This window comes from Oreochromis niloticus, linkage group LG7 (assembly GCF_001858045.2).
Source record: "Oreochromis niloticus isolate F11D_XX linkage group LG7, O_niloticus_UMD_NMBU, whole genome shotgun sequence".
Lineage (NCBI taxonomy): Eukaryota > Metazoa > Chordata > Actinopteri > Cichliformes > Cichlidae > Oreochromis > Oreochromis niloticus.
In genome coordinates this window covers 18,803,075-18,818,437 of record NC_031972.2, presented here as the reverse complement: position 1 = coordinate 18,818,437, position 15,363 = coordinate 18,803,075, and the positions used below count along the sequence as shown (strand labels likewise).

The following is a 15,363-nucleotide window of genomic DNA, read 5'->3' as shown; positions in this document are numbered from 1 at the left end:
GATGATAGAGCGAGAGGGAGAGGATTGAATGGAGAGATAGAGGAGGGGAAGGCAGGATACAAGAGAGGCAGAAGGACAAAGGCAGTTGAGAGGAGTGGTAGATAAGGACAGACAGAGTCATACAAACAGTCATTGCAAGTAAGAGGGAGCGATATAAGAATAAGGGGAAAATGGCCTGGGGAAGAGACCCCATCGGCCTCCAGCATATTATCTCTTGCACTCAACAGTCCTGTTTAAAGTCAGGGCTGGGCAGCTGGACGATAGAAACCAATAAAACCTCTGAATGCTGAGTGCTGGATGGGTGATATTGAAATTCCTCAATGCATGCCAGAAGGACCTGGGATTGTTGAAAGGTTGATAACAGAATAAACTGCCAGCTCATGTTTAACAAGGAGAGCAAGTTTTTCCCAAAACGTCAGTCTTGAGACAAATGTAATGAACAAGCAGCAAAAACATTCAAGTAATGCATTGCATGTCAGTGGTTACATACTGCAAGCCTTCGAGTCTGCTTAGATGATGTTGTCCCTGCTTTGAAAACAATTTGCATCTAATTTGAAGAGGTTAGTACTGTAGAATAAGAGTGTGTGCAACAGGCTACAATGACCATTGAAGGATTAAATTGAAGATATAGGCCTTTTTGACTTGTTATAATGGCTTACTTGGGTACTTAGTTAGTTACTATTTTAATTTCATGTGTTTGTCCTGTGGTGACAAAGTAAAATGTATACCATGAAAAAAGAGCTGTTATTGCACTGAAAATTGTTTGTGTGTCTATTGAACTATCCCTCATTTATATTCATATTTTACAAGGAAATGGGAAATAGCTGCAGCAATTTATTGAAACGCATGCAGACATAACCAGAAGTAAAGTATATGAGACGAAAACTGAGTTTGTAAAATTCTAATGACTCTGAAAGTCAATATTTGGTATGACTGCCTTTTTCTTCAACAAAGCCAGAACTTAGGCAAGCTTTCTTGAAATAGCCTTCAGGAATCGCTCTCCCGACTTCTTGAAGGACATTCAAAGCTCTTCTTTGATCATGGTCATGCTGAAAAATGAAGCCTGCTGAATGAATGCTTTCCAGATGGTATTGCACAGTGGATCAAAATCTGGTGGTGCTTATCTGTGTTCACATTCAATTCATCAATTTTGACAGATGGTTGTAGATACTCTCTCCTGATCTTCTTCCTATATTCTGTTGCAGCTGATTTTCAGTTCGGTCCAGTCTTTTCTCCCTCTTTCCTGACGAGGCTTCGGTGAACAGTAGATGGATCAACAGCTATCAGACCTGTGTCAGACCTATGATTTTTACTTCCTATTTCTTAAGAACATGACTTTCAGATACTGTTCATCTGCTGATATGTTGGGTTTTTTTTTTTTTTTTGCTTTGTTTTGTTTTGTTTTTGGGCTTGGCACATCTTTTTTTCCTCCACTTGTCTAGTTTCATCCAAATCTTTAAGGACACAGTGCACAGCATGCTGAGATATGCCAAGTTTTCAGCTCATAGATCTTTGGGACTCATCTCATTGGTACAGAAATATTATTTCATGCCTGTCAAACTGTGTTATCTTTGGCATTTTTTGTAGATTCAACTAAAGAAATGGGAACAAATGATGTGCTTTTGTGACAGGCTGCTAGTAATAAAGTGCCTAAAGATACAATTTAATACAATTTGCCAAGTTGTCTGTTACGTGTAGAAAGACACTGGTTCATCGCTCGAGTTAGGTGTTTTATTGTGTTTAGTGAGTCATAGGTCAGTTAAGTGCTTCAAGAAACAAACAAACAAGCAAACATTCCCCTGAAAATGGTCAAGTAAAAGGACTAAACATGAGTGAAAAAGCAGCCATTGTCCAAAGAAAAACTTTAAATGACCTTCAGAAAGCCAAGACCTGCTCAAGACCACTTTGAAAAAGTATAAGAAAGTCTGGCTCTTTGGAAGCAAAATATAAACTAATGACAGGTGACTCTGGACTTTTGCGCAGTACCTTACCCTGTACCTTACCCTGTTTTCTGTTAATTCACATTCATCTGCAATTAATACTGAATTTGCAGGTATTTTAAATAGTCATGAAACATCAGCTCATAAAATATGTTTTTGCATGTTATTGAAATTGTAATCCACAAGACTCTGGGCTTACTTAAGTTTTTCTGCGCCATTTTGCCGATTATATTTATGTGCCTTCAGTTAATCAGCTCGCAGTGTTTCTGTATTGTAATACTTCACTGGAATCAAACGTGTTGGAAAACTCACCAACGAGCACACCTGAGCATTGTGGCCAATGCTCAGTTTACTGCAGTACCGAAGCAATCCACTAGGAGCGCTGTGCGTCAAGTATTTAACATAGAAGAAGAAAAGCGATACGTCATGGCGGCTGACAGTTTACGATGATTTAACGAAAACAGTAAAGACTCGTGCAAGTTGGATTTAAAGCGTTTAAACCGGACCCAGGAATAATAAAACTCCACCGACAAAATGCTAATAACTTTGAAGACCTTACAGCAGCAGACTTTCAAAATCGACATCGATGAAGAGGAGACGGTGAGAGTTAATAATCATGCATTTTGTGACAGGGGAGTGGAATGGGAGTTGAGTATGTCCTGAAATCGACATGATTTGTTTTGAACATTTCCAGTTTGGGCGTTTTGTAGGCAAGCCTGGGTAGTAACGTAAGATTCTTTTTGGATGCGTCTGACCTGCATTAGAAGTTCGGCTTAATCCAGATGCGTGTTATTTTTAAAAACCAATCAGGAAATTGTTTTTGTTGTCAGCATTTAGCCGTAGCCCACTTAAGGCTCCAAATGTGAGTGTTACGGGGGGGCGGGGTGGGGTTGACAGGTTAGCTTGAACCTTACCATTTTAGTGTTTCTCGGTCTTTTTCTGTTAGCTTGTAAAACTTATTATAATTGGAACATTTGGGTTAAGGTAAAACAAGAAAACGTTTGTGCCATTTAGAGAAAGTAGCGTTATTTAAAGTCATTAAAACATTTTGTACTTGTTATTAAGCTTGTATAAACTCTCTTTTGTCTTTGGCCAAATATATAAATCTGTGAGCTAGCGTTAGCTTTATCCGTCGGCTGCTGAAGGCCGGCTGGGTACAGCACATCTCATTACAACTTTCTTTAGTGCAGACACTTTTAACTTTTACTTTCGACTTCTTGTATGCATATTAGTCGCCAGATTATAGGTAGCGTTGCACTGCTTTTAAATGTATGGTTTTGCATAATCACCGATGACACCGCTGATGTTCGCTCAGCGTGTAGTTTTATAATTGTGCTAGCAGTTGGGTCACACTTTGGACTTTTACTCCTGTTAGCGTTGCAGGGCTGGACAAAATGGTTCCAGTAAAAAATGTTAATGGTTTTGTTGGTAAGGGATGAAAATATGAAGTAAAAGTGTATATGTTTATTTCACAGGTGAGGACATTGAAAGAGAGGATTGAGCAGGAAAAGGGGAAGGAAATTTTTTCAGTTGCCGGACAGAAACTGATTTATGCTGGTATGTTATATGCTCTTGTATCTTCTTAACTAATTTTCTTTCTTTCTTCAAGGAAATATTAATTTAAAAAAAAGAAGAATTTTATTCGTATAGCCCTTTTTAAGCACACAGTTACAAAGTGCTTCAAAGTTTGGATAAAATCACACATTAAAGATGAGTGTACATAATCAAACATGCAAACATTGGCTTACATTCAGTCCTACATACACACAACTCCAATACACGCATAATGAAACATGAGTGAACGATTAAGGAAACACTAACAGTCGTTTAAACAACACTGGTCCAGAGCTACAGCCTCAAAAGTATGATCACCTTGAGATTTAACATGAGGGCAGGGAACTGTTAAAAGACCCTGATCAGATTATCAGAGGTTGACTGCTGTTATAAGGTCTCAGTAGTGTTGCTATATATGCAGGAGCTGATGTTTTCTTTTTCTTTTTGAGTTGTAGGTTGTAGGCTAGGGCTTTTTTTTAGATTTACAGTTCAATGAAAGACGACCATTGCAGAGCCGCTGTTGAGACTGAAGTCCCAGTTTTTGTTGGTTTTTGCATCTATGCTTTTAAACCATTATTGGTATTTTAGGCTCTAGTCACACAGACGTAGAGCTGGGCGATATGACCCAAAATTCATATCTCGATATTTTTTAGCTGGATGGCGATATAAGATATATATCTCGATATTTTTTTAAAGCCATAAAGTAAGAACAAAAAGAGAGTTCTTAGTCAAAGCTGTGTCCCAGATGTCACACGGGCACTTTTATTAACATACAGCATAGATGTACATGAAAAAACACTACTCAAAAATAAATTATGAGCATTTATTAAATAATGATGCTCTATAAATAAAAGAAAACTATGTTGTTTTGTGCATAACAAAGAGCTCACTATTGTGCAGTCAAAATGTAAACTAAAAGACGCTGAGCATAATAACATAGACAGATTTCACAGCTGCTCTGTTCCCAACTTCTACTGCATGACTGACAGCCTGGAGTTTGAAATCCGCTTCGTAACCATGTCTCTGAACAGATGCCATTTATGGTCCTTATACACACACAATACGGTAATATTACGTTGAAGCACAGTACGTATTACTCCGCGAGGCTCCTCGGTAGCCGTAATGCTCCGACAATCCGTCAAGCGGTACAGCTCCGTAACTTACCAAAGTCGAACTAAAACATTTTTTGACAGATTGCTGAGCGCTGTGTATCACATAAAATCGGTTCGCGGTCATCAAGCACAACCAGAATTCATACAAAAGGCGCGCAGTCAACTTTTGAGAAAATGAAAGGATTTCAGGCCGTGCATGGCGTTAGCGTGGCTAGCTCGTTAACACGTTGACGCCGTCCAGCCCCACGCACGGGGCGACGCGCAGTAACTCATTAATGGAGATTTGCCGTGTCCATCTTGTCGCTGCCTGCAGGTGAAGCAATGGGGGAGGAGGGGGAGTTGTGTTCAGTGAAGGAGAGGCGAGGTCGAGTAACGTTGCGTAAAGACAAAAGTGGACGAAAGAGAGGCAAACTTGCGGCTCCGCAACTATAATTATAACGTAACATAGACTATATCAATATAAAGGATATTGTCACATCTTATATCTGGTATAAAAATAAATCGATATTTTTAAAAAACTCGATATATCGCCCAGCTCTACACAGACGTAATGACCAGTTAGCAACCTGCTGTCAGCGACCCACTGGTTATCACCTGTTGCTAGGGAAAATGTGCATTCCCCGACCAGCTGGCAAGTGGTTGCAGGATGTTACTGGCAGTGGCTATATGGAATTGGTCACAAAAAGGTATTCAGTGCTGCCCTGAGAACCTTTGAACTTTAGTCACTAAAGCCTTGATTATAGTCTCAGGGTTCGCTCAGGTACTCGTGACGTTTTATTGTCACACTGTGAGTGAGAGTTGAGGGTCTGTGCAGATGTCTACATGCCTGACTGTTTCTGGTGATGAGCAAATCATTAAAAACAGTTGGGCGATCACGTCGTCACAAGGGGACCAGGGCAGAATGAACACTAAATTTATCGATTTTGGTAAGGAACCAATTTATCCATCCATGGTATCCACATCTGTACAATTCCTCTTTGAAATAATGCAAAGACGGTCACATGTGCAACAACTCGTGGAGGGAAATTGCCCCTAGCATCGATGTTGGCATTTTGGATTGAGTCGTAAAGGGCCTGTAGTTCCATTATACGTAGACCCCCAGGCAACTACTCATGTGAAAACATGTCCTCTGGACAACCTTCAAATGAGGTTGTAAATACTATACTAGGATTAACTCACACATCTCCAGTAGTGCTGGGCGATATGGAAAAAATATTTATCACGATATGAATTATTTTATATCACGATAACGATATATATCACGATATACCACCTGACCTGTGGTCATCTGGAACATATGCATTCTGTAAACGGCGAGTGGAGAGGGTGCAGTCTTTGTTTTGAGTTACCGTAAAGCATGTCGCAAATCCGGGTGCACGTAAAGCAGCACCATGTCACAAAACCACAAGACGGAGTTTCTTTGCGAAAAATATCATTTTTTTATACTTTATTTTCTCTTGCATAAAGTTAAGAGTATGTATAGTGAGAAGACAACACTAATATATTTGCCACAGGCTATTTAACCCTTTAAGACCTACCATAGAACCAAGTCCGCCAGAGCTTATCTTTACATTTTACATGCTGTAGTGCCATTTGTGGGAGCATTTCAAGTTGCTATACATCAATACAACCATTATAGCCCAAATTTTAATAATATGTATGCATTAAGTCCATAGTAACTACATAAATTGCAAAAAAGTGCAATAAACTACAAAAAAAATTGAAAATCATTTTTGTTTTGTTTTTTACATGTTTCTAGTTAGAGAAATTTAAGAGGCTTATCCCTCAAAACTGTAAATACAAAAAAGTTGCACAAAATAGTTTCCAACCACGAGAAATTTATTTTGAGTGTCTTCATAGTTTTATTTTTGAGATACACTAATTTTTATATACTACAGGAAAAATGAAAATAAATAAATGCAAATTTGCAAAAACACAGCATGTGCATCAAAATAAACTATTTCCAACAGTGTAATTTGACTTCTAAGCATCCCAGAAACGATACAGAAAAGCATAAAGTCATACATGACTTTTAAAAACACCAACATAGGCTTTGAAGCTAAAAAAAACTACATTTTCCGCGAAAATGACGTCACTTCCGGTTTCGGACAGGTAATGGCGGACATGCGATAGTTCGCGCTGACTTATATTCCAACGTAGGAAGTGTTATGAACAGCTGATCGGATCGGCAAAACGTGTTTCTGGAATATTATGTTTTTGTTGCTGGAAGTGCTTTTTATGCAATTTTTGCAAAGCTATATGTGGATGGAAACCGTGACCTAGGGCAAGCTAATGGAATAAGATGTAAGTACAACTCCTCTGGTTTCATATGCAAAAAAGAATTCTTGCGCTACCTTACTTGGTTCCAGTTCTACAGGGATTAAAAAATAGTTAGGCAAAACAGAGCGTGCCTGCTCCGACCGGTTGTAAAGGGTTAATGATATATTTTATGTAATAATTTATAAAATTAGGGTTAGAAACGATAGAAGACAAATGGCACGATAGACACTTTTCTATCGTCCACACGATATATATCATCATATCGCCCAGCACTAATCTCCAGTGTGAATGAACACATCTGTAACCTGGTCTTTACATCAGTCATGTCTTAGCAGACTGCTGCATTTGCTTGTAGTTAATATGGAAGACAACAACTTGTCTGCAAATACACTTCATCTACAAGGTATGTGTTAAAGAAGCTGTACGAACTGTAAACAAAACATTCACCTTCAAACTAAAGGTTGTGTCTTTTGGAACAAGTTGGAGTCGCAATAAGGCACTGCTTTTACTTTGAAGGCGAATGTTCTGTTTCTAACTTGCGTTGCACAAGTGAGTGTTTGGGGACTACTTGGTATCTTCCATGTAAGCTTTTGGCGACCATAATAGTCGGCTAGCAAACAAAAGAATAACAAGGAGGGTGCAGCACGCTCTTTGCAACGGATTTCGTCCAGTGACAGTCAGCAACCTCCAACAACCGCTCGCCAACCAGTGAATGGATACATTTTTTTTTCCTAGCGTTCAAAGGGTTTCCAGGGTTACTGGCCAACCCTTTGTTGGGCTGTCTAGGCTCTAGGGCTGTGTGACTGAGGCCTTAATCAAGTATATTCAGGGAACCTGTTGCAATTGAAGTCACCACAAATGCTAATTTTCATTTGTTTAAATAATTTTTGCTAATGTCTGTATTTCAGAAAGCGCAATAGAGGGAAAAGCTGCATTAAAAATATTGCCATTTAGACCTCAGGGTTTTGCTTGACCTGCTAAAAAATTCTCAGACATACATAAAGTACAAAACAAAAGCCGTGTAGCAAAACATATCAAGAAGAACAAGTTGTGGTGATAAATTCAGATGATTCATCTGTTTATTGATACAGTTTGTAGTATCTGTTGTTGAGGTTAAGGGAGGTAATGCCCGTAAGTTTTGACTAATTTTTTTTTGTGTGTGTTACAGGAAAAATCCTCAGCGATGACTCACCCCTCAAAGAATACAAAATCGACGAGAAGAACTTTGTGGTCGTCATGGTGACAAAGGTTTGGGAATTAGGATTAGTTTTAGTAAATTGCAGGTTTTCTTTGTCAAGCACATCTTGTGACATTTCTGTAGAACACCATGTTCTTGTATATTATGAGTACAAGCTCATACTCGACTATGATTAGGCATTTCCAACTACTTGTCTGCTATTAAATATCCTCTTCTGCACAGGAGCAAGTGCTCACAGCATGATCAGTACAGTATGGGGAGAAGGTCACTGTTTAGCGCTGCTGTTTATTCCACTGCATGGTAGGGCTGCTCAATTAATCGAATTTTAATCTAAATTACGATCTGGGCTTTCAACGATCATTAAAAATGACTGAGCCGATTATTAGCACCTCCCTCGTGCTTTACTCTCGCGCTGCTCCGTGTGGCAAATCGAGCGCACCTCTCTGCGTTTCGAACACGTGTCACAACAATTAAGAGGACCCGAGGAAAGCTCGGAAAGCTAAGCAGAAGTTATTTGGAGAGGAGAGGATAATGGCTGCTGAAGAAAGAATGCCGCTGGTTGAAAAGAGAGATAAAACGACTTCAGTGGTGTGGAGACATGGGTTCGTGGAGTCAGACGTGGATCAAGTAGACATAGTGTGTAAACTTTGCTACGGTGTCGTAGCTGCACCACAGAGCAACACTACAAATTTATTCAATCATTTGAAGACCGCTCACAAAGTGACATACGATCAAACAATGAAGGAGCATAGAGAAAAACTCTCGACAACACCTGCTTCATCCTCACAGACCTCCATTCATGCTTTTCATTTATTTTTTTATATTGCAAACATTTGCACTGTTATCAGTATTTGCACACTATTTTATATTATTGTTTGACAATCTTTAAAGCCATTATTCAATACATTGTTAAATAAATATCGTCAAATAATCGAGATCTCAATTTCAGTGAAAATAATCGTGATTATCATTTTTGCCATAATCGAGCAGCCCTACTGCATGGAAAACTAGTTGTTCCAAGCAAGGATTTCCCTCAAAATATACAAGAATTGCTTTGTTTTTTCTTTGTTTTGTTTTGTTTTGGGGTTTTTTTTGTTTTTTTGGGGGGGGGCTTTTTAGTTTGTTTGTTGTTGTTTTTTAACTCTATTGTGCTACACAATAGTGCCCTGCCTGTTAAAAATGTGTCTATAAGAAATAGGCTGATTGTAGCCTTCAGTAAGTTTGCAAATTCCCCAACCAAACTTAAAATAGATTAAAAAATAAAGTGAAGAAAAACACATGTATTTAATTTGTTAATTGGCTCTTTTACCTGCACTTTCATGTGAGCTACTGTACTCGTTTCTCTCCACTCCTGTGCTCCCCGTTTCGAAGACTATGTGCGGTTTACACTGTGTGTCTGTAGGCCTCTAATCTTATTTGCTCAGCAGTGCAGAGTAGTCTAGGAAAAATACAGATAATAGGAAGCCAAATATTAGCCAAAATATAAGAACCCCGCATCTACATGACTTCACAAACTTCACTGGAGTCCCGGAATATAGCCGCCACAGCTGAAATAGATTGCACAGTCAGAGCAAAAGTAGAACTAACAAAGGTAATGAAAATCAGTTTCTCCTAATGATTAATTTTAAAGTAGCACAGTTACTTGGGCTCTGATTCATATTTGAGGCTGAATTGTAAGCCACAGAAAATGAAGGCAATGTCTTGGTGTATTTAAAACATGTTGGGGTTTTTTTGTTTTTTGTTTTTTTTTGCTAAAGGCACAACTACAACACAACAAGGACAGATATAATGTGAGAGCAAATGATGACTGTAACTATTGCCTTAAAAGTAGCCGATGAGTAAATTTGCACTTGTTTTAATGTGAGATATGATAAGATTTTTTTTTTTTTTTAATCCCAGAAACAGGGAATTATTTTGCAGTTTGGAAAAGACAAGTCAGTTTTAAAGCTTTAAAAAATGTTCACATGGAAGGTTGATTGGTACTCTTGTGTGGACAGATGAGCAGGTGCTTTTACAGTTTTATGCTTTGGAGAATGGTGTAGTTCCAAGTTTAAGATCCATGAGGAAAATGCTGATTATGAGGGAGGAGCGACTGCAGTGGCACAAATGTTGCTTATGTATCTAGAATCTATAGGTTTAAGGTATTAAAAAATTAGGGCTGTCCCAAATACCTACATCAATAGTGAAATTTTGGGCCTTCTTAGGATTCACATAGTCACATCATCGGCTACAACCTTAGAACTTTTTATATCGAAGCAATCGTTCAGTGAGCAAATCCTTGTCTTTGGCTGGATCTTTCCTGAGACTGTCTTTTTGTTGCTCACACTGTCTGACTCATCGAAGCCCACTGAGCTTCCTAAGGAATCAGCCGCAATTCCATGTGATGCGACAGCTGATCCAGCAGAGAGCAGCCTTAAGTAAAATACAGCCCAAATCTACCATTTTGATTACAACTTTAAAAAAAACTACAAATTTGTTTTGCAGCCTAAAAAAGCCCCCACTGCCTCACAGCCTTCAACAGCAGCGCCAGCTCCCAGCACTACAGCTCCAGCAGCACAGTCTGATTCATCATCCACTTCAGACAAACCAGCAGAGCAATCTTCTACAGACGACAAACCAGAGGAGAGCCAGCCTTCAACAACTGAAGCATCTTCCACTTCTGTCGGGTAAAGACGGGCTGATGCTTCTCTTTAACTGTTCAGTGTGTGGCTTTGAGAAATGACTTCTAGACCTAATCCAAGGTCTCCTTCTGTTACAGACGCTCTGGGGATGCAGCAAACTTAATCAGTGAAGCAGTTTCAAATCTAGGTAAGCTTGTTTTTGTGAAGGTTAGTATTCTATTGCGTTCTATTGTTGTTGGATTTCTATTTTATTTTTGTTGTTGTTGTATTTGAGGGGAAAGATTTTATAACGGCTAAAGTAATTTTGGTACAAAGATTTATTTGAACTTGTCTTGCATGCATAACTTGGGTAAAAATATATTCATGTTTGCTGGTGATCTTGTTTGTGAGTTTATGTCCCGTATTGAAACTGAACGTGACATCTATATGCAGATATTGGCTCATTAAAATGTTGCACCATTGAGCAGAAGTTCCTAAGTTTACTAAATTCCTCTAGAAGTGGCTGATGGAGTAACAAACATCGCAAAGCAAAACTTGACTTTCAGTTTGTAATAACGAAATGTTCCGTCTTTGTGTTTATATCCGTACAGTGACAGGCTCTTCATATGATGCCATGGTGAACGAGATGATGCTCATGGGCTACGAGAGGGAGCAGGTGGTAGCCGCCCTGAGAGCAAGCTTTAACAACCCTGACAGAGCTATGGAATACCTCCTCACAGTAAGAGCAGTGAATTTTTTTTTTTTAACAGAGTATGGTATATTCAGTAACTGTGTCATAGCAAACAAACAGGCGTATGTCATCAATTTCCCCACAGGGTATCCCAAGCAGAAATCAGGGTAATGCATCAGGTCGTGATGCAGTGGCGCCTCCAGCGAGTGGAACTCCAGCTGTACCTGCAGGCAATGCTAGTGCTCCTGCCAATACTAGGTCTTCACCAAGTGCTGGGGGGAGGTAAATGGCCTTATATTGTTCTGCAACTTCAATGAACAAATGTTTTTCTTCTTCCTGTGGCTCTCTTTTTTCCCTCTTCTTTGTGTCTTTTAAAAATATTTTGCTTGTGCTGTGTGATTCATACTTGTAGGCAATCCACTGAGCTTCCTAAGAAATCAGCCCCAATTCCAGGTGATGCGACAGCTGATCCAGCAGAACGCAGCCCTTCTTCCCGCCCTGCTGCAAGAGATCGGCAGGGAAAACCCAGAGCTGCTGCAGGTGACAGGACAGAGCCTTATGTGTCAAAAAATAAAAATGTTGTTGGAAACATGGATGTAGTAAAGGCTTTTAACATAATTCCTATTTAATATGATTAAGGGGTTAAAAAGTCACATTTCACTTAACAGGTCACTTGACCAGTTTATATTTCTACTTACTCAATGCAAGGTTAACTGTTTTTCCAGTTTGAATAGAATACACCTTCCCTTTGGATGTCTGCCAGTACTGAGAACTGATCTGATATCAGTGTTAAGTTGATAAGCCATATCCCTTACTCTGAAGGAGGGGCTCAGAGAATCACTCTTTTATAATGGAGGAAGCATTAGACTGAATTTAGTGAAGTGGTATTTTTAACATTTTTTTGCGTTGCTCAGTTCAAATGTATGTATTTGCATTACTTTCTTTTAGCTAGTTGGGAGTCACTATCACAAGTGCACGTCTTTACAGTGAAACAGAAATCGTATAAGTTGAAGAAAATGAGTCTTCAAGCTTACATAATGGGAATTTGAAAAGCACCATGACTGGAGATTTTCAGTTATGGGAGATGTGAAATACCTCTGCTCTAACTGCTCACACTTTGCTGTTAGCTTCTGTTATGCTGTTAGCACTACTGCCAACAACCAGTACACTGCTGCTGACTCACAATTGGCAAAGAACACAGAAATTAAAGAAGTGCTTCAACCTATTGTGAGAATATCTAATCTGGCTTTTCGAGTGGGGAATAGGCTGATATCCTGTCCATATATCAGGTCAGTTCATTCCCAACTTGGTATATTAGCAAGTTTAACCATAAGATTAGAAAAAAATATACATCCATATTTCTCTACATTCAGAGCAAATTGTAGAGTGATTGTCTCCCCTTCCAGGTTGTCTCCTTAGGCACCTCTGGACCGTTTCCAGAGCAGTTTCTGTTTTTAGTACGCATCCTAGGACTCCGACTCTGATTACTTGCACCACTTCACCATGGACGACCAAGGTCTGAGTCAGTTCATCGAGTTAAGAATGCAACAAGGAGCGTACGGCATGAATTTGTCTCCTAGAATCAAACTATAAACATACAGCTCTGCTGTAGCATAAAGGGGTGTCTGAGGAAGAACATTAAACTCAAACCACCTAAACTGTGACACGGCCTGTAGTAGCAATAGCACTGGAAGTAGTGGAGTGCTGCCATGAGGAGACTACTTATAAGGGGAGCTCAGGCAAATTGACTTTAAGTCAGATTTTTTTTTATTTGTTTATTTTAGAAGTCAAACTTTATGGCTTCATGTTGTGTTGAGTTGTGTGACTGCACAGCACATTCATGAGATTCCAGCTGCTTTGTGCAAACAAACCTTTAGACCCTTGGTGTTTGCGAGTCTTGTGACTGTAGGAAACTACTATACCTAATCACTAGGGGTGCAACAATACTCGTATCGATATTGAACCGTTCGATACAGTGCTTTCGGTTCGGTACGCATATGTATCGAACAATACAAAAATTTTTATTTCTTTTATCAACTTTTCTTCTGACGATGCTGTCTGTGTTTAGCGCTCAGTGGATCTGCGTTCGACTACCCCGCCTAGGCTGCACTGTCGAGTGCAGATCCACTGAGCACAGCGCAAGCTAGCAAGACAGAAGCTAAGCTCGTTGCAACATGGCAACTGCCTCGACGCTAGCCGAAATTGAACCTCCCCCACCCTCATTCAGATCTGGCGTTTGGAACTATCTTGGTTTTCATGTGAAGCATGACCCTGATAGTAAGCGCGTCATGGACAAAAGTAAAAGAGTATGTCGGATGTGCCGCAATGCTCAATTGGTGGGAACTAGTGCGTTAGCGCAGTTAGCTTGTTAACATGTTGACGCCGTCCAGCCCCACGCACGGGGCGATCCGCTGTAACTCGTTAACGGAGATTTGCCGCGTTATGGCTTTAATGTCATTTTAACGAGATTAACGCTGACAGCACTAGTGGGAACACAACGAATATGACTGCACATTTACGCTGACATCATCCTAGTGCAAAGACAAGTGGAAGCACACAAAAACAACAAGCACGCATGCTACAAACATTACCCGCGTCATTTAGACAGCCGTTAGCACATGATTCTCCTTATGGGGACCTGATATGTTTAATATGCTGCTGAGAATATACCCCAGAAGAAGCGTATAGTATAGCTTTTATTTTGGAAAGAGCCATTTCTCTGTAATAAACTTTTTTTTTTTAATGATTTTGTTGTTTCAGCAACATTAAATTTAAAAACTGTACTTTTGAGTTAAAATATATATTTATAATTTTAATAAATGACAAATTAAAAAGACATGAAAATTTTTTTGTATCGAAAAAATATCGAACCGTGACACCAAAGTATCGAACCGAACCGTTAATTTTGTGTATCGTTGCACCCCTACTAATCACCTATTTTTTTTTTTCTAATTATAAAATTATCATTTGTAGTATTTATTTTTAATGTATTATTTATTTCTGTAGTAGAGAGTTTCCTTTGCTATGGAGTCTTTCTTTTTATCTACCACACTAGGAGATCAGCAGCCACCAAGAGCAGTTCATTCAGATGTTGAATGAACCCGTCCCAGAGCCAGTGCCAGGAGGTGGCAGCAGCGGAGCAGGAGGAGGTGGCGGAAATCAAATGAACTATATCCAGGTCACACCACAGGAGAAGGAGGCCATTGAGAGGGTGAGGAGAAGAACACATGGCTGACACATGACACATTTTCCATCATTGCAAAGCTCAAGGCTCCTTTACCAAATGTGCTGGAGTATCTATGTAAACTAGTTTCCCTTACATGTTACATTTATGCAACGTTTACTCTCAACAAAATGTCAAATGGAGGGATATTACTGACTGGGGAGTACGTATTAATGTATTGATTGACTAACTTTAAGCTATGACTCTCTGATTCCAGCTAAAAGCCTTAGGATTTCCAGAGGGACTTGTTATACAAGCCTACTTTGCTTGTGAGAAGAATGAGAACTTGGCTGCCAACTTCCTTTTACAACAGAACTTTGATGAGGATTAAACAAGCCATCTTCTTTTCGATTATTTTCATACTACTTTCTCTATGTTTTGATTGCAGATTTTTTTTGATAAATGTGCACAACAAGCCTTTTAGTTTCCAAAAAAAGCTATTTTATTCACCACTTCCACATTCTACTTTCTTTGTAACACTGGATCTTTATCAGCTGGTGGCTGCTGTACAAGGGGAGGATTTTGTTTGTTATTGGTTAAAAATGAAGTAAAAATTAAAGTACAATAATTTTGCATCAGAAATAATCTGTTTATTATTATTTGTTATACTTAAGACCAGTATGTTTTATGTTAAGTTTTTTTCTGTTATGTGAGATGAGTTCTGGGTTCATCTGAAAGGTTCTGACAGTATTCATGCACTCTTATTTGATTTTTGAAGTTGACTTAAAATGGAGATTTGAAAAATTAAAGTGTTCAACACAAGCA

The 15,363-nt window shown here is 39.2% G+C and overlaps 1 protein-coding gene across 2 annotated transcripts; it reads left to right on the top strand.

Moving 5' to 3' along the window:
* The first annotated feature begins 2,331 nt into the window (after window positions 1-2,331).
* rad23b (RAD23 homolog B, nucleotide excision repair protein) lies at window positions 2,332-15,363 on the top strand. 2 transcript variants are annotated; one of them, XM_019361026.2, is made up of 10 exons: window positions 2,332-2,540; window positions 3,416-3,497; window positions 8,055-8,134; window positions 10,569-10,750; window positions 10,843-10,892; window positions 11,296-11,423; window positions 11,521-11,654; window positions 11,786-11,915; window positions 14,431-14,586; window positions 14,816-15,363. In XM_019361026.2, the coding sequence occupies exons 1-10, from the start codon at window positions 2,475-2,477 to the stop codon at window positions 14,927-14,929; spliced, it is 1,122 nt and encodes a 373-aa protein (XP_019216571.1). In that variant the 5' UTR covers window positions 2,332-2,474; the 3' UTR covers window positions 14,930-15,363. The 2 variants fall into 2 exon arrangements, with proteins under 2 accessions (XP_019216571.1, XP_019216572.1); XM_019361027.2 differs by lacking the exon at window positions 2,332-2,540 and adding an exon at window positions 2,691-2,802.

Bases quoted from the DNA above. Each gene is read 5' to 3' on its own strand.
- rad23b (XM_019361026.2), top strand. From the start codon at position 2,475: ATGCTAATAACTTTGAAGACCTTACAGCAGCAGACTTTCAAAATCGAC. The intron at 10,751-10,842 runs GTAAAGACGGGC...CTTCTGTTACAG, and splicing joins GCATCTTCCACTTCTGTCGG to ACGCTCTGGGGATGCAGCAA. The intron at 10,893-11,295 runs GTAAGCTTGTTT...ATATCCGTACAG, and splicing joins TGAAGCAGTTTCAAATCTAG to TGACAGGCTCTTCATATGAT.